The 18,990-nt window shown below is 50.9% G+C and overlaps 1 protein-coding gene across 7 annotated transcripts in view; it reads right to left on the bottom strand.

Moving 5' to 3' along the window:
- Positions 1–18,990, bottom strand: part of BCAS3 (BCAS3 microtubule associated cell migration factor) — a 469,548-nt gene that overhangs the window by 23,188 nt on the left and 427,370 nt on the right. For all 7 annotated transcript variants that reach the window (XM_084803266.1, XM_084803265.1, XM_084803270.1 and 4 more), the window contains one exon: positions 1,238–1,405. In XM_084803266.1, coding sequence (XP_084659392.1) covers positions 1,238–1,405 — 168 coding nt within the window. The remainder of the gene's footprint in view (positions 1–1,237; positions 1,406–18,990) is intronic.

The following is an 18,990-nucleotide window of genomic DNA, read 5'->3' as shown; positions in this document are numbered from 1 at the left end:
TAGTAAAGGAACAGAGGGACTGGGCCAGAGACCGGGCGGGGGTAGGGGGACAGACACCTCTCTGTTGAACTCAATACCTAGAGCCCCACCCCCCAAGACCCCCCAAGGGCACGATGGATCGCCCACGTCAGGCACGGCACACCAGCCACCCAGGGGTTCTCAGTTCCTCCTTACTGGTGTCCTCTTCTACAGGAAAGTGGGGAGGGACTGGGACAGGTCACAGCTGAGATGATGCGCCCAGAACTCAGGAGAGAAAGAGAAGGAAGGCCTGAGGCCAGGAAGCCAGGGTCTGTTCAGCCCGCTGACCTCGGCAAACTGGGACAGGGTCTGTTGGGTGGCTATGGACGCAGGCCTGGGCTGTTAGTAACAGCAGAGACAGAGAGTAAAGGAGAAACAAGTGTTTTAGGAATGGGAGAAGCAGAGGAAGTCTGTTGTAGCTGAATGGTGATGGGATGACTATGGTGTATGTGTGTGTGCGTGTGCGTGTGCGTGTGTGTGTGTGATTGTGCGTGTGCGTGCGCGCGTGTGTGTGTGTGTGTGCGCGCGCGCGTGTGTGTGTGTGCGCGCGTGTGTGTGTGTGTGCGTGTGTGTGTGTGTGTGTGTGCGCGCGTGTGTATGTACTTATGTGGAGTAGGACTCACTTCTACTCAAAGATGTCTTACGATTAACATATGGACGCAGGAAGCCACTTGGGACTTACTGGACTCTCAAGATACTAGTCGAGGATGAAAGGCACACGAAAAGAAAAGTTGTTCGATTGTGTGTGTGCGCTTGGGCTAGCTCCGCCTGCTTGGGCTAGCTCCGCCTGCTTGCTTGCTGGCAGGGCCTGGTCTGCTGAGATTGGAACATGATGGAAAGGTATGCTACTACTACTCAAGTCTTCCTTCCCATGGAGGGATTTTTTTTTAAAGAATGACTAGCAAGCACAACTGTCTGTCTGTCTGTCACTCTTGTAGTGCTAGGGATCATGTGTGCCGGGCAAGGACTCCAATGTGGAGCTATAGGCCCAGGCCTACAGTTGTATTTCTCAAGGCATCTCTGTCTGTTGCTCCAGGTAGGAGAGGCGGTTCTGCTGGGACCCGCCCTCCACACAGGATTTTCTAGTATCAGAGGCTTCTACAGTGGGGAGCTATGGAAACAGATGGCTAAAAACGAACAGATGTCCTCTCCCCTCGGCTCAATACCAACAGCTTCCAATCACAACCAAGTCGGGCTAGAAGTCTGCTGACACCTTTACCTGTTCCGGATCCTACAGCGTCTCGGCTTGGTGACTCGGCCATGGCATCAGCAAGCCGCTCCCGGAGGCCTTCCTCTGTGTGTTCCATGGAGGACATGTGCCGCAGCCCAAAGCCCTCAGGCCAGCTCCCACACACCTCCAGCAGGGTCACGCTCCGGTCAAAGGTACCTGCAACACACATGGAACATACGATGTTGAGTCCGTGCCTTTGGAGGGCAGACTGTTTTCTGTCTACCCACCGCCCGCGGCCTGTCACCCAGCAACAGGAATGGGTGGGAAGGCGCACAGCAGCCCACACCACTGGGTCAGATTGTACACATATACGAATGATTGCTACATCACTGAGGCACGTGAAGTTCAAGAACAGTCTCCGAGGGGTGATGGGGTTCCTCCAGTCTTCAGAGACTTCTGAGAGCTAGGGTAAGGCGAAGGAACCCCTTCAGGTTCAACTCAAGTGACTGTGCTTTCCCTGACAGGATCACTCTCCACCTAGAGCCTCAGGAGTGGTTACAGTTGGCATGCCTGAGGCGTTACAGTCTCTAGCACCGAATACAGATAGAGAAACCACTTGGCACATGCCTGTTACCCCAACAAGAGGTAGAGGCCAGAAGGCCAGAAGGCCATGGTCATCCTCAGTCACACAGAGAATTTGAGGCCAGCCTATGAGAGACACTGTCGAAAATAAATGGCGGCCTGGGGGGTGGGGGTGGAGCGTGGTTCCGCAAGCATGAAGACCCAAGTTCGGATCTCCTGAACTCAGGCAAAGCTGGGTGTGGCAGCGCAAGCATCTGCAATCCCTGTGCTCCTATGGTGAGATGAGAGGCAGAGACAGGAGAGTTCCTGGAGGCACGTGGGCCAGCTAGCCTGGAGCGCGCTGTGGTGAACACCAAAGAGATCCTGTATTAAGCTAGGTGGGAGGTGAAGACTGACACGCCCGATCTCCATTACACCCTGTGGAATACATGTAAGTACACACACACACACACACACACACACACACACACACACACACACCCCACACCACCACCACCACCACCATTAATACATAGGAGTCTGTATAACCTAAACTTAAAAAACTTCCTAAGCTACCATCCTTTGTAACCTATAACGGGTGGGGCTTAGTGAGGTCAAAGGCTTGCAGACTTGGTGCCAGGACTCAGATGTGCCTCGGCCTAGGTCTGGAACTCGTTCTACCTCACTGCAGACTGGCAGTCGGGGGCATGGGCATGTCCGGGGTACCGTTTCAGGGATGTGAGCGATACAGCTGGGTGATAGCATCTTAAACAAGGGTCCTTCCTTAATCCAAACCTGTTCCCGAGTCCCAGAAAGCACACGGCGTTCCGCTGGATGCCAAGATTAGACGTACGTTATGTGCGAGATCACTTCAAAGTCTGAAGTGAAGTCACTCGGCTTTATTCTACGGCAAGCTCACGGGAGAACGCTTATTTCATCCAGTCTCTCTTGGAAAGAGATTAAGGTCATGGTCTGTTGCTTTAAGCACATACCATTTTCCCAGCAACTAGGTAACTGAATCCACTACATTTATTGGGCTTGGTTCCTGCCAGCACCGGGAGGACAGGGGAAAAATGCAAATGGCAGTGTTTCCCCAAAGTTAAAAAGTACATGAAACGCACACTCTTTATCAGGCCTTGTCTCTCCTCTTTGATCAGCCGTCAGAAACTATCTTTCCCCGGCGGGCAGGACTGGGCAGTGTCAGTGCACACTCGCTGCCACTGACAGGTGGTAATAGAGAGGGTGCGAGCCCCGGCCCCGGCGGGCGGCCCTGCCTGTGATAAGGACCACAGCCTGGAGGTGATAACCGTTAGTAAACACTCCGACAGCCGGTGCCTCCATACATCAGCAAAGTGGGCCCCGATAATCCTGAACCCTCTGACCAGACAAAGGCCCTTGGCCGGCCCGCTGGGATTTATATGTGTGGCAAGGGTCACTGTCGGCTCCTGAATTTCATCAGGCAGCATTGGCTTTGATTTATTTCTCACCTAATTGTGAGGTAGATTCCTGGCACGGGGAGAGCGCACAGCATCTGCAGATGCACCCCCCCCCCCAAGGAGTCTGCCTGGAGGGTGTGGTACTTGGGGTCTGTTTATCAGGTGGGACCTAACATGGGGAGCTGCCTTCCACTGGGCAGGATGGGGGTCTGAGGAGCCAGGAATGGGAGTTGGGGCGGCAGGAAATGAGTGTTACTAGATCCTTAAAGGGCCGCAGCTGAACTACAGCTATGCACTAGCAGGAGCCAGGGTCACGGCTGACACTCCCAGGAGTGTGCCCCCAAGGACATGGGCCTAAGGACAGAGGCTATGCTTGCAGATCAATTCCTACTCAGTAATGTTGGGAAGGTACCTCTAGCTGCTTTGTCCGTGTCTGAGGTGGCAGCTACGACTCTTTGGAAGTGACAGGAGAGTTAGTCTCTGCTCCTTCTCAAAGTGCCAAGGTCTTGAACCAGGTTCCCTTGGGGAGTTGAGCTCGGGTGCTCTAGTGAGACATCAAGAGCTGTGTCCTCACTATTGTTCCAAAGCCTGGGGCACCCATGCTTAGTGACATCAGAAGAAAAGGTGGCCGCTCCTTCTCTAACTCAGGGCCTGCAAGCCTGGGAGTCATGTCACAAGAGCAGCAGGGCTCCTGCCTCGAAAAGCGTGCCAATACATACTGTGTTTAGAGGTCAGGGAAGGAGCTGGAAGGAAGGCCAAGAGGACTGAAGTCAAGCAGGGAGAAGGGGGGAAAAAAGGTTGTAGCAAGAGGGGTTTGGGTAAGAAAGGAAACAAACAACGAAAGAAGGGTTTGGAAGAGAGGGCCCAGTCCATAGATGGTAAAAGCTGGAGGAATCTGTACTTTTTTGGTTTTGCTTTTGAGACAGGTTCTTACTATGAAGCCTGGGCTGGTGTTGCACTACCGACTTTCCTGCCTCAGCCTCCTATGGGCTGAGATTATAGTTATGTGTCACCATGTCCAGCTAGTATATAATATATGAAGGGACAAAGTAATGGGAGAAAAGAATCATGAACTGGTATAAGAGCGGGAACTGGGGTCAGGCGTGGTGGCGCACGCCTTTAATGCCAGCACTCGGGAGGCAGAAGCAGGCGGATCTGAGTTTGAGGCTAGCCTGGTCTAGAGAGTGAGTTTCAGGACAACCAGGGCTACATAGAGAAACCATTACTCAAACACACACACACACACACACACACACACACACACACACACACACACACAGAGAGAGAGAGAGAGAGAGAGAGAGAGAGAGAGAGAGAGAGAGAGAGAGAGAGAAACAAACACAAACTGCAGGAACTGGACACACACTCTAAAACACACCCTGAGCTGTGCTAGCTGCCTAAGCATATCCATACCCTCAGCTGTTCACACGCTCTGCCCTTCCAGATGGTTCCTGAGGGCTTGGATTCCTCTAGAGTCCACGAAGTCCAGGACTCCACGGGCCAAGCTCGTTCCAACAGCCTTGTGAACTGAGTGGCCATGTTCACCTGAGAAAGGGGACAGTCACTTGAGTCTATGTAGGGCCAAGATACATAGGCAGAAAATAGGACTAAGGTTGAAGGAGGAGGAGGAAGGAGTAAGACGTGAGGATCAAAGCAGGGGCCTCAGATCCCTGACCCCACCTCAGGGGTGGGGTCCCACTGTGGGGACTGAGCTCGACAAAAGAGAGCACCTGACGTGTGAGTGTTCCGCACACAACAGGTGTGTTTATGAACAGGTGAATACCACGGTGTATGTATGGCTCGGCGGCAGAGTCTTTGCACAGCATGTGGGAGGCCCTGGGATTGATGCCCAGCACCGCAAACAGTAACAATAGCTATCTTGATTATGACGACGATGCCAAGTCAGTACGCCCTTTGCCACTAGAGGCTGCACTGGACATTTTGACCGTCACGATGCTCATGACACCTTAATTTACAGGGAGCTGGAGCATGGAGAGCTTAAATGACACATTTGGAGTCTGTAAATGACAGATCTGGAACACGTCTCTTAATTCTTAGTGTGGAGCTCGTCCTGTTAGCTCCCAAGGTGCTTCCTTTAGTGGCACCTGCTGTGGAGAACAGTTATATGTAAAAATCACCTCTGTCTTCCCTGAGGAGTGTTGAGAATGCCTGTCACCTCCACCAATGCCTGTCACTAGCCTGGCCACCCTGAGCCCAGCCCAAGGTCCTTACAGTATGGTAGTGATGAGTCACCCTGTCTGCCTGACAGCACTTGGGAGAACACAAGCCAATAGATCTAGTCTCTTAGGGTGGGCATAGCTAAGGAGCTGTGGGCAGGGTGTGGGGGAACCTGTTTGTGCTCAGCGATTGAGCCCTGAGCCCTCTGTGTTGTTCTAAGATGCTGCAGAGAGGTGACAGCCTCCCTCATGCTCCTAGACGGAGGCCCCGAGGAGACTCCAACATCCTGGTCTGGTGAGCCTCCCAAGTACTGCAGGCACGCAGGGATCAGCAGGCGCAGGGTGAAGAGGCCAAGCCCTTGGAGGATGAGGTCACTTCTGGCACTTAGGAACGTGCCTATCTTGTCGGTGTTGACGGAACAGCTATCCTTCATTGGACTTGCCCAGAGACACTCCCCTGGACAGGGGATGTTTGTGTCCCTTTATGGAGACAGGACTGTTTCAGGGAGCCAGAAAATGCTCACCTCGAGCAGGCTATCTGTAGAGCTCAGGGCACACATGCTTGGCAACTGTTGCTGACGCTGTTTACACAGCCCTCGTGCCGGTGGTTCCATCTGACTCACAGCCATCTAACATTGACTAGTGTCCACTCTTGTTCTGAGGAACGGGGAAACAGCGCGAGGGGAAAGGAGCATAGCTTACAAAGCCCTGGGACGCAGCGGCTACTAGCATCTCCTGAGCCAGAGAGACGAGGGTTGCCTCATACCCTAGTATTCTCTGAATCTCCTTTTCTAAGGTTGAGTTTGAGTCTGAAGTGCTCAGAGGGAGCCCAGGAAACTACTGAGGGGCAGTAAGCACAAACCTCAGACTGAGACAGTGTAGAAGGTGACTTTCATCTTTCCAAGTAGAGTTGGCGAAAGCCATGCATTTACCAATGAACTGTGTGAGGTTTTGGGTCTGCAGGTACAGCCCTGTGGCAGCATGCCTCCTCAGCTTACTTTAAGCTCAATATTCAACTCCCAACATGGGAGGGGGTATCTGAAGGGCTGGGATGTAGCTCAGTGGTAGAGTGCCTGTCTAACAAATGTGAGCCACACGAGACCTTGGGGGTTTGGACTCCAGCACTGGGAAAACAAATAGCACGTTTGCATATACAATTCATGCAAGTAATTCCAGGGTGGTTTTGATGGCTTGAGCTCATGTGTGGACTCAGGTTAACCTGGGGACCCTAAAGATCACTCCCATCCACATCCCATGCTGTTCACACGCTCTGCCCTTCCAGATGGTTCCTGAAGGCTTGGATTCCTCTAGAGTCCAAGAAGTCCAGGACTCCATTGGTCATGTTCACGGTCACCTGAGAAAGGTGACGGCCACTCGCACCAGAGTGCCAGAGCTTAGCCATCTAGGTCCAAGATAATGGGGCTAAGGCAGAAAATGGAACTAAGATTTAAAAAGAAGAAGGCGAGGCGGGCGGGCAGCACAGGCTCCCTCTATTGCTTTCTGTGCCCTCCGAGTTAAGATTCTGAGATTTGGACAGACGAAGCCCGTGGGGCCTGGGGTGGCCCAGGGCGTGCAGGTGGGCTTCCGGAATTCTGGCTCCCAGCTCAGCATCTTGTTCTTTGGGTTTCATACACCCATTAAAGGTATGCTGTGGCAGCTGGGAAGCTGGCATCTTGGGGAGTGTGTGGGAAGCGGGTGCTCTGCCTTTGGGTACTATTGCCAAGGGGGCAGAGAGGCCCCAGGTAGAGGGAGCAGAGTGGGTGAGGTCCTCATCTCTGTCAATCGTATCTAATCACACTCTTGTTATCTGTGCCAATTAGATTCATCCAGGGTTGAGGTCGGTTGAAAACCTGCCGTGGAAAGATTTCTAGCCACCAGGGAGAAGGGCGACACACCCAACGCAGAATCTGGAATAAACAATGCTCCTCAAGACATGAGCCTTCTGGGGAGTTCACTGTGATAAAGACGCCCACGGCAACTAAGGTCCTAGCTCAATGCTGGAGCCTCCTTGCCTCACTCACCAGACAGACTGAGCTGAAGGCCCGTGCGGTGGGGAGCACTGCTTTCTCTACCTTGTAGGCCGGTCACTGTAAGCACAGCTGCGGACATTATCGTCACCTGGAGCACTGCTCAGTTTTATGTGTTAACCCGACCAGGCCAAAGGATACCCAGATACCTGTAAAACGTTTCTTGTTGTCTCTGGGAGAGGGGAGCAAGACGGCCCTCCTTACCAATGTGTGTGTGTGTGTGGCACTGTCCCACCAAAGTGGAAAAAGAGGACGTTTGTTTTCCCTGAGCTGGGATCATGTCTTCTTCTGCCCTTAGGACTCAGGCTTCCTGGCCGCCAGGCCTCTCGACTTGTAGACGCTCCCAGGCATCAGTGGGGCTTCCCAGCTTCCACAATCACAAATTAATGCCTGTAACAAATCTGCCTGCCTGCCTATAAGCTCCAGAGAACTTTGACTTGGTTACTAGCTGTGTTCTACCCCCGAGCATATTTTAAACATGTCAGTAGCATGTTATTTATAACAGATTGGCTTATGTTAGAAGAGTAGGTAGGGTGAGAGGATATGAATGCTTGGCTCCCCCAAAACTCCATTCACATGCTGTACAACAAGGTCGCAGCCTACGTGGGAGATGGTAATCCACGAGTTAGTGGAACCGGATAACTTGTCACCAAGTGACACACAGCCATCACCACAGTGCAAGGCACTGTATACAGGTCTGAGGGGTGTCAGTGGTGTCAGTGAAGACACACCCATTAGATTTTCAGTTACAGAGAAGCATGGTTCGCGCAGGGCATGGTGGGTCATGCTTGTAGTTCCAGCACTCAGGAGCCTGAAGCAAGGTGACTGCCGTGACTTCTTGGATAGCCTCGGCTATTGAATAGACCTTGTCTCAAAAGGACAAAAAGTATATTATATACATGTGTTAAAATGTCCTTATGTAGCCGGGCATGGTAGTGCACGCCTTTAATCCTAGCACTTGGGAGGCAGAGGCAGGCGGATCGCTGTGAGTTCGAGGCCAGCCTGGTCTACAAAGCGAGTCCAAGACAGCCAAGGCTACACAGAGAAACCCTGTCTCAAAAAACAAAGAACAACAAAACAAAACAAAACAAATCCTTATGTAACACGGTACCAAGTACAATGACAACACAGCAAGGGGGGAGCTTGTTGAAAACAGCACTCACTATTATGTGCCGTCTAATACTTGGCAGTGACAATGAGCCGCTGTTAGTACTTTATGTACCACTGCTACATTAGAGAGCGTATTCCTTTTATTTAAAAAAAGTTGGCTACAAAACAGTTTGCTGGGTTCTGCAGGCAGCAGCCTCCCATGGCTTGTATTTACCGCATCCCTTAATTCTAAGAGCCATCAGAGCGCATGACCCAGTACATGAGAGGCTGAGGCAAGAGGATCATGTGCGCACCAGGCCTGTCTGCACCACATGGCAAGACCCTCCCAAACAACAAACAAACAAACAAACAAACCAAAAAGAGAGTGGGGAAGACAACATCAAGTGAGTGACTTGTGTGTGCTATTTGGTTTTTACAAGGAGACTCAGGATGCTCATGTAAACGATAAACACATTTCTCAGAGCCTACCTCTGTTACATGACAAATGAGTGTAGGATCCACACCCACAGCCAGATGTGCTACACAGCAAGGGGCCTGGGCCTCAGCTCTGTGTTATGACTCATATGACTGTAAGTGTGACATACAGACATTGTTACTCAGATTATTTAATGATTTATGACCATCAGTAAGCCACGTTAGTCCCATATGCAGCCGCTTGGCTGTAAGGTTTGGGCTATGGCTATTAGGCTACTTTGAAAAGATCTTCTAGCTTTGGAAGTGAACTGAGAGAAGAGAAAGGAAAAAACAAATAAACAACAAACAAACAAAAACCCAAAATCAGCAAGGTAAAGAAACACCTGAGCTAACACTGAATGTCAGGAGATACTGACTGCCAGGTATGTTGGTGGCCAACTTCCTATTTTCCACAGGCTCTTAGAGCCACTGTGAGGAAGGACCAGTTGCTGGCCAGAGCCTGCTGTGTGTGGCCAGTGTACGGGGTGGGGGTTTGGGAGACTGAATTAGACAGCGGGATGTTAACAGGGGAACTGCTAAGCAGTGATGGAGGCATTAAGGTTTTCATGTCACTAGGACAGTGAGGCAATTCAGTGACAATGCACATGCTAAAAGTCAGAATAGAGATTATGAACCAGAGCCTTATTACCAGAATTCTCTCCTTAAGTTTTCTGGTTACTCTAGGCAAGTCAGCCATCCCCTGTGGGTGTCACCATATTGAATATAAGGGAGTAACTCCCACCTAAGGGATTCCCACTGGCACTAATGGCTTCAATGTCACTGTCAATAATACACTAACTCAGCAACGGTGAGATGATGTCTGAGGTATCTTAGGGTAATAGCTACCAAATCTCATTTCCTACGAAGCAGATAACATAACCAAGCACAGTGGGGCAGCAGCCCTGTTCTTAACAAATTAAAGGCACATGATAATCAGGAGACCTGGGGTCAAGTGCCAATTCTTGTTACTTTCTCACTTTGTGACCCGGGAAAAGTCATTTCCCCATGGCAGGTGACCTTGGTGACTTCGCCTACTACAGAGTCCCACATTTACCTTCCCAAACGCATGTCCAGTTACAGACTCCAAATGTGACCTTATTTAGAAATAACATCTTGGTGCTGGAAGATGGCTCAGTGGGTAAAACACTGGCCACACAAATGTAAGGCTCTGAGCTTGGTTTGGGTGCCCAGAACCAAGGTATGAAACTGCATGCATCTGCAACCAGCACTCCTACAGTAAGAGAGAGGAGACAGAGAGAGGAGACCCACAGAAAGTTCATGCATGGGCCAGGTAGTCTGCCAAGAGCCAACAATGAAAGGCCCAGCCAGAAACATGATAGAAACTGTGAAGGCCGATATCTGAGGTTGTTCTCTGACTGCTACAAGTGTGTTGTGGCATGTCAGTGCTTATACACACACACATACACAGCCACACACAGTCACATACACCCACACATACAGACACACAGATATACATGCACACAGCACATAAACACAGACACACACACACACACACACACACACACAAATTCTGATACAAAGGGATTAACAAGAAATAGGTATAACTAAGGGTTTCAAGATCACTCTGTTGTCTTTGTGAAAGTGGGCAATCGCAGATACAAAGGGAAGGCAGCTCTAGAGAGACCGAGACAGAAGAGAGAGAGAGACAGAGACAGGAGAGAGAGAGAGAGACAGGGAGAGAGAGACAGAGACAGAGGGACAGGAGAGAGAGAGACAGAGAGAGAGAGGGAGACAGAGACAGAGAGAGACAGAGAGAGAGAGGGAGAGAGGGAGAGAGAAAGACAGAGGGACAGCAGCAGCCACATCAGCTGAAAGAAGCAAGGCAAGGCTCTCCTCAGAGGACTTGGGAAGGAACGTGACCCCGCAAATATGTTCATTTTAAGCCTATGACTTCTAGAAATGGGAGAGGAAGAGGATACACTTCACTTGTGGTTTGTTTTGTTTTGTTCTGCTTTTGAAACAGTTTTACTACTCAGCCCTGGTTGCTCTGGAACTTACCACGTAAACCAGGCTGGCCTCAGATACCTACCTACTTCTGGAATTAAAGCAAAACTTTTGGGAGGCCGTTGTTTTGGACTAAGATGGGCCCCCTCTTGCAGGAGGCCCTCAAAAGACCGCAGCAAATCAAATGAGGTCACTCATGATAAATGGCACATGATTAAGCTGGCTGTAAGGAAGTAAACAGACCTTAAAACAGACAAGTTTTTCCTGAGAACAGGAGACTCTAGTCTACCTGAGTCAATGCAATAATCCAAATGACCTTAAAACAATCTTTTAATCCTTGAAAGACAATAAAGGAGCCTTTAGAAAGCTGATGGTCACCACCAGCTTCCCCGCTGTTCTGTTTCCTTGTTCCACCTTACAAAACCCTTGGTTCTGACGCTGCCAAGTGAGCGTTTGCTCTCATCTGTAGAAAGGAGACACCCCAGTCATAAACTGCAACCAAAAAAAAAAAAATCAATGACACTTGTAAGTAAACTTGTTATGATACTGTGTTTGGATAAGTACCTTGTAAAATGGGTACAGGGCCCACACAGAAAATGACTTCATGGCTCTGTGAGCAAGTGTGTTGGGGGCAGGGATTTTGTGGAACGCTTAGGGTGTGAAGGGAATATGGGAGAACCCTCAGGCGGGAAGACAAGTACTTTGAGGATGATTGCTGAGGTGTGAGGTGCACAGCAAGAGCCTTGGATGGGGAGTCAGAACACGTGGGTGGGTATGTGTATGTACCCCACTTCGCCAAGAATGTCAGCCTGGGGCTGAAGAGGCAGGGAAAGTGGCTCTAACAAAGGTCTCTGACATCCACCTGAGGGTGGGGACAGGAACTTTTAGCCGCCCCATGCCCCGCCCCCCCCCACACACTTTGAGACAGGGGTGGTTGGTCTAGAACTCACTGCAGGCTACACTGGCCTCAAACTAACAGAGATCCACCTGCCCCCTGAGTGCTGGGGTTAAAAGTTTGTACCACCACACCCAATAGTTCCCTAAATTTTTAAATAAAGAAACAAGTAAGTAAATAAGTAAACAGAATCCCACACGGCAAGGACAGAATGAGGCAGGCCACGGCTGCTGAGACTATCGCTGGTAATATTACCTAAAGTGTCATCTGGAGACAGACTAAAGCTATGCCCACCTACTGAGCTGAGAAGGCCCCTTCTGGGATTGCACACAATGGACTGATCAGGAAGCCAAAAGCCCTTCACGAGTCAGGTTCTCACTGGGCACCCTAACACATCCTTTCAAGAAGGCATGTGTTGAGTTACCATTCTTACAGTGGGTGCTTACACAGTTATGAAGAGATGACCCTAAAAACGAAGACCATTTTTGTGGTGCTGGGTACTTGAAGACAGGGCTTGCCTGTGTGTCCGTGTACTCTACCACTGAGCTATGTGCATTCTGTGCCCTGGGAATTCTTTATATGATGGTAAGTTAAAATTAAGACAAAAGCACATAGTTGTTTTTAAAAATTCCAAAGAACGTGGGACTGAGGGCTGGAGAGATGGCTCAGGGGTAATGAGCACTGGCTGCTCTTCTAGAGGGCATAGGTTCAGTTCCCAGCACCTCCATGGAGGCTCAGAACTGTCTGTAACTCCAATTTCAGGGGTCCGATGCTGTCTTCTGCCTTCACTCACATTTATTCTCTCTCTCTCTCTCTCTCTCTCTCTCTCTCTCTCTCTCTCTCTCTCTCTCTCTCTCTCTCACACACACACACACACAAATCAAATAAATTAAGAAATAATAAGACCCAAGACTAGGGGGGAATCAGGTACGGGGAGTCAGATGGGGGGGGATGGGGATGGGGGTGAGAGGACCAGGAGAGAAAAGGGAAATGGTGTTGGGGCATCTCAGGGACAAGCTGGAGACACGGGAGATGGGGGAAGCTCGTGGGAAGATACAGGGGTGACCCTAGCTGAGACTCCTAGCAGCAGGGGGTGGTACTGAGACCGAAGTGGCCACATCCTATTGACAGGCAGGACTTCTAGTGCCTACCCACAAAACCCTTGACCCAAAATTTGCCTTGCCTACAACATGGGCAGGGATAAAAAGATGGAACAGAGATTGAGGGAACGGCCAACCAATGACTGGCCCAACTTGAGACCACCCCAAGGGAGAGAGCCAACCCCTGACGCTATTAATGATATTCTGCTATCCTTGCAGACTGGAACCTAGCATAGCTGTCATCTGAGAGGCTTCCATCCAGTAGCTGATGGAAACAGTTTCAGAGACGCACAGCCAAACATTAGGCAGAACTCAGGGAGTCCTATGGAAAAGTGAAGGAAGGGTTGAAGGAGCTGGAGAGGTCAAGGACACCACAAAAAGACCTATATAGCCAACTAACTGGGACCACGGGGGCTCACAGAGACTGAACCACCAATGAACCACGCATGGACTGGTCCTACGCTGCCTACACATAGGAAACTGACGGGCTGCTTGGTCCTCAAGTGGGTCCCCTAACAATCGGAGCGGGGGCTGTCTCTGACTTGGACTCTGTGGCCTCCCTCTGCATCCCATTTCCATAGGAGGGCTGCCTTGTCTTGCCTCGGTAAAAGAGGAAGCACTTAGTTCTGATGTGCCAGCGTGGGTTGGTACCTGTGGGAAGGTGGGCATAGGGGAAGTGGGCAGGAGGATGGACTGGGAGAAGAAGAGGGAGTAGGGTTGCAATCAGGATGCAAAATGAATAAACAAATGAAAGGAAAAAAAAACTGAACAAATACTCCAGACAAAACGTTAACCACGATTGCCTCTGGGTTAAGTTGGGTTATAGGATATCTTTTTGCTATTTGTTTTCTACCATTTTTACATGTGTTTCCTATAGGTTTTGTAATCAGGGGTGAGTGGCTTGAGGACAGCAATGGGCTGGGTCAGGAGGCTGCTGAAGCATGCTGAGGGAGAGAGCCTGGACCTGCTGAGCGGGCCTCCTCTGCAGTTCCTGCACAGGGCTGGACTCAGTGGGAGGCAGGTGAGCCCGCAGCTCCAGGCTGACTCTTCTCCCAGTGGCCACGGCTGGCTGCACGCGATGTTGACTCACCCCTGTGCACACACATTATTTCTCTTTAAAGTATGTGAACCAACTTGAAAAATGGCAGAAACTGTTCTACCTCTGAACAAACCTCATATGTCAGATTAGGAAGGGCCAAACGAACAATTCTGGAAGAAGTCGATTTGAGAAGCCCTTTACTTGTGCGCCCCACCCCCACCCCAATCCCAATGCCCTGTATAACAGGGTACAGGTGCCTAGGAAACATTCTTCAACAGGCAGTCAGGAATGTCTGAGCCCTCTACACATCGCTAGGCGACTCAGCAGAGTGCCTATGCCCTAACAGACAGTTCCCACTGACTCTACACTCAGTCCTGGGCTTCCGAGAACAGGAGAGATTCCTCAAACAGGCAGTTGCTTCTCCTGCCCCAACACTGAGTTGGAAGCAACTAAGACTGTAGACAGACTGCAAAGGCATCCTTTCCTCTGGACTGATGCTGGGATGGAGGGCCAGTGTCCACCACGGCATGTCCCGTGCTCTGCTACACCGATTTGGAAGCCTAGCAACTCCCTGCAAGTGCATTCTCAGGCGGCAAGCAGCCAAGCTGGCCTTCCTAGGACAGTTTCTCATAGCCAAGAATGAGGTCTGGGACCAGAGGGATATCAAGAAAGGAAAGAATGAACGCTTTGCTGAGCCTGTTGTTGTGGGGCAGGTAGAGGGAGCTGCTTTGTGTAGACTGTATCTCATTCAAAGGACGTCCGCAACCAAGGCTGGTGCCAGGACATGCGATTTACAGACCAAAGAATGGAGGAAGAGGGAGGTGAAAGGTGACAGCGTGAGGGTGCAGCCAGGATTCTGACTCTAGGTCCACCTGGAGCCACAGCCTGTAGTTTTCCCCATTAATACATGTGACAGATTCAGTTTGGGTCAGACCAGAGCATTCCCAGCAAAACCACAGAATTTGCTTTTGACACACAGCTGCAGGGCCAGCGAGGGGGCTTAGTGCCTGTTTTGGCAGCAGGAGTCTCCCACTGAACCATACATACCCCTCGCCCTAGTCCCGAGTTTGAAAGTGGTTCTTGGAGCTGGGCAGTACAGCTGATGTGAAATGCTCGGCTGGAACCTCTGAGGTCAGACCGGGGCCCGAGAAGTCTTGTTTCCACTTACCCAAGGAAGACGGTTCAAAAGTCATCAGTATTGGGCAGGCAAGACAGCCCAGCAGGTTAAGGCGCTTGCTGCCAAGCCTGATAAACTGAGTTCAATGTCTGGGGCCCACATGGTAGAAGGAGGGAACTGACTTCTGTTAGCTGGTTTCTGACCTCACTGCCCTCCCACACCCCATGTAAAGAACCTGGTATTTATGAGTTGACTTCAGGTGTGGAACCAATATACACAGTAACAGTGGCTTGTCCTGTAGGGGTATGTTTGACCCTTGACTCTCTTCTCTGAGAATGCACCGTTCCTCAGGTGCGGTTTCTGTTTCCTCGGCAGGCTGGGGCTGTCTGTAGGCCTGGATGCTGCCAGACCTGAGTAGTTTCGAAGGCCCTGAGCAAACTGGCTGCTGAACTGGAGTGAAGGTCATTTGCTCTCTCTAGGCTTGTGGCAGTGCTTGTGAAAAAGGAAGGGAGGAACCTGTCCTGCAGGTCCTGGATGCTGCTGAAGGTGCTGGACTCCGCTGGCTTGAGGCCCAGCCATTTTAGATTTACACTAATCTGAATAGGTACCTAACTATAACACAGACTTTTAAAATGGTGTTCTCAACCAGGTGTTGTGCCTCTGCATGAGGCACAACAGATCTATATGAGGTGGAGGCCAGCATGGTCTGCATAGTGAGTTACAGGCCAGGCAGGATTATGTAGAGAGACCCTGTCTTAACACAACGAAACAACCCCACCATGGTGTTCCTGGCTCTTCTCCTTCCCCTTCCTTATTTTTTTCTTTTCTCGTTTGAAACAGGGTTTTAGTCTGTTGCTCAGGCTGGCCCTGGATCTCCTGGGCTCAAGGGATCCTCCTGCCTCAGCCTCTCAAGTACTTAGGACTACAGAGCAGCATTATTTTGTCTGTGGTGTAGTCAGCCTTCCGCCATCTGAACCCATCAATGCTCTTACTCTGAGGAGCAAAACTGAAGCAAACCTGGGGCAAGGGATGAGGTTTAGTTGGCAAAGGGCCTTCCTAGCATGCATGAAGCCCTGCGGCTGATCCCTGACCCCACACAAACAGGGTTAGTGACACACGCCTGCAATCCTAGCACCTGGGATGCAGAGCAGGGGGATCAAGCAGTGGACGTCATCCTTGGCTAAATACGGACTCTGAGAGTTTGAGGCTAGCCTTAGCAGAAGATCCTATTTCAAAACAAACAAGCAAGCAAGAAAACAGGCACCACCACCACCACCACCACCACCACCACCAACAACAACAACAACAACAAGGGAAGCACATTTTGAGTGGCAGAGACGGTATTGGAGGGAGGTCTGGCCTGGTCTGCTATTCACAAGCCAAGTGCAGTACAGTAGAGCAGCTCCTTGCTTCTGAGGTTGTTAAGGGGTGGTGCCAGCACCTGTGCCCAGACAACCACAGAGTGGTGTTTCCTGGGGTTGGGGTGACTGGAGCAAAAAGTGGGGACAGAGTGGGTGAGAGGCCCCTGGAGCCAAGGCTGCTCACAGCACCTCACACACTTCCACGTAATGACTATGGAATCACAGCAAGTTCCTCCACAGGCTGACCCTGCTGTCAGCTGCACTTTACAGATTAGGGCAGGCTCTCACCCAGCATGTCCCTTCTGGAATCCCCTGGGAGGCTCCCCATGGCCACCTTGGGTAGGCAGAAGTTGGCTCACAGGGTAGACTGATGACGAACAGGTCCATCCTTTGGTTCTTGCCTTACAGGAACTTCTCTGACAGCCTCGCCTCTTGATATTCTCACATAGGGGCGTGGTATGGGGCTCAGTCCCGGACTTCTTGAATTGGTCACACAAGCTGTGTGTTCCAGGTCCTTCCAGGCCTGAAAAAGCCAGTACCTGGGAACTGTCATTTCCTGTCTTGACATGTCAAAGCTTTCTGGCTGGTCACGCTGACTCAGCTACCCAGGCATGGAAGCCAGGGAGGGTGTAGGGAAAAGCTGAGAGGATTCAGAATCACACAGGGTGAGTATCCAGGCATAGAAACTAAAACAATGACAACAGGAACCCGTTGCACCCTTCACACTGGACTTTCCCAGGCCTGTATGCCATTACTCCCCACAACCCCAGCCACCACCTAAGGCTTGGGGAAGCTCAGGGAAGTGAAGGGTGGGGCAGGGCCTAGGATGGAGATGCCCAGCCTTGTTCTGTCCACCTTTGCTGCTATTCAGAGCGTGGTCCACCCACTGCAGAGGGAGCTGTGGTACTTGGAGGTTGGTTAGACAAAATTCAAGCCAGACATGGATGTAGTTACCTGTAATTCAGAAATGGGGGAGGATCACGCATTTGAAGCCAGCTTGAGCTACAAAGTGAGAGCTGGTGTCAAAAAAACAAAAACAAAAACAAAAAACTTGGGGTAAGCAAAAGTGGCGCATGCCTGTAATCCCAGCACTCAGGGAGGCAGAGTGAATTTGAGGCCAGCCTGATCTACAAAGCAAGTACAGGACAGCCAAGGCTACACAGAAAAACCCTGTCTTGAAAAACCCAACCAAACAACCAATCAACCAACCAAAACCCTCTGGGTGGGAGGGCAGAACCACCTCACACCCTACCGAGGTTTACTGCGCATGAACCTGCATCTCATGAGCTCTCCAGGACAGAGGCTGGGGATGTAGTGTAGTGTAGTGCTTGCCTGGCACGCATGAAGTCCTACCCTGGGTTAAATCCACTGTACCACATACACTGGGTGCAATGGCATAAACCTGTAATCCTATCTCTTGGGAGGCAGAAGCAGGAGGGTCAGAAGTCCAAGGTCATCCTTGGCTACATCCTTGGCTACGACCCTGGGAGACCCTGGGCACCCCACACACACTACAGCTGGAGAGCCACTGTGTATCCCACCATAGCCTGTCTTTTCCTAAAGTAACTACCAGCTGTTGGGCTCTTAGGGTCTGTCTGGTTCTCAGAAGTCTTTAAAAACAAGGTCCAGGCTGGGGCTGGGACATGGCCCAGGACAGAAGCAGGACAGGCACGTCTGTCTTGAAAGCAGACCTGGGTCTGTCACATTGGCCTATTTACCCAGTTGACATTCAGTGGGTCTTCCTTTCTTCTCCTCACGATGACTCTTTATGCTCTGAGCTCAACTTCGGGCTCCTGAAGTTGCCCTGGGCATGTCCCCTTGGTTCCATCACGCCTCAGTGTTGAGTGTTAACCCACGTTTCGGGGACCTGAATTAATACTCTCTTTAGGCAGGCTATGCTCATGTACAGGCCTCAGACAGGAAGGTAGGGTAGGATAGGAGCGCTGTCTGGCACGGGCGAGCCAAGGCTTCTGCACTCTCTTTTCCTTCCCTCCCGGGCCTTCTTACTTAGAGGGGAGACCTTGGTAACCCCAGCTTTAACACAAGCCTGTTGAGGGCCTTTTAAAAATCTCACTTCATTAGTAAGTGTGAAAAATGCCCGGACCAAGGTACGAACCTGGCTCGTGTTTCCCCTTGGCCCACTGGCCTCACTGGATGCCAAATTTGACATCTGTGGGTAAAGGGATTCCTAGGCCAGAGCCTGGCCCACCCCCCACCCCCAGCTGCTTCCCCTCACTTCTGCTCCATGGAGGCCAATCAGGATGTTATTCGTTTTCTTCTCTAAGAGGGCGGTTCAAAAAGGCCAGAAGAGCACCCGACTTGTTTAAAAAAAAAAAAAAAGCCAGTTCCTCCCAAGAGGAGGAAGCAACCTATTTTGTTTCTGCACCATCTAGGCAAAAATGAGATTTATAGTCAGCCCAAAATGACTGTTGGTGCGTGCAGCTACCTAGCTATCTTTTTATCTTTAGATCCGAGGTATGCCGTGGTTTAGAGGAAGAACAGATTCCTCCATAAGCAGAGGGGCACCAAGGCATCCCAGGAGGGGCCTGAAGGCTTCATG

Source organism: Acomys minous (assembly GCF_964271855.1).
Source record: "Acomys minous genome assembly, chromosome: 12".
Classification (NCBI taxonomy): Eukaryota; Metazoa; Chordata; class Mammalia; order Rodentia; family Muridae; genus Acomys; species Acomys minous.
The sequence above is the reverse complement of the archived record's forward strand: the minus strand, read 5'-3'. Positions and strand labels throughout refer to the sequence as shown.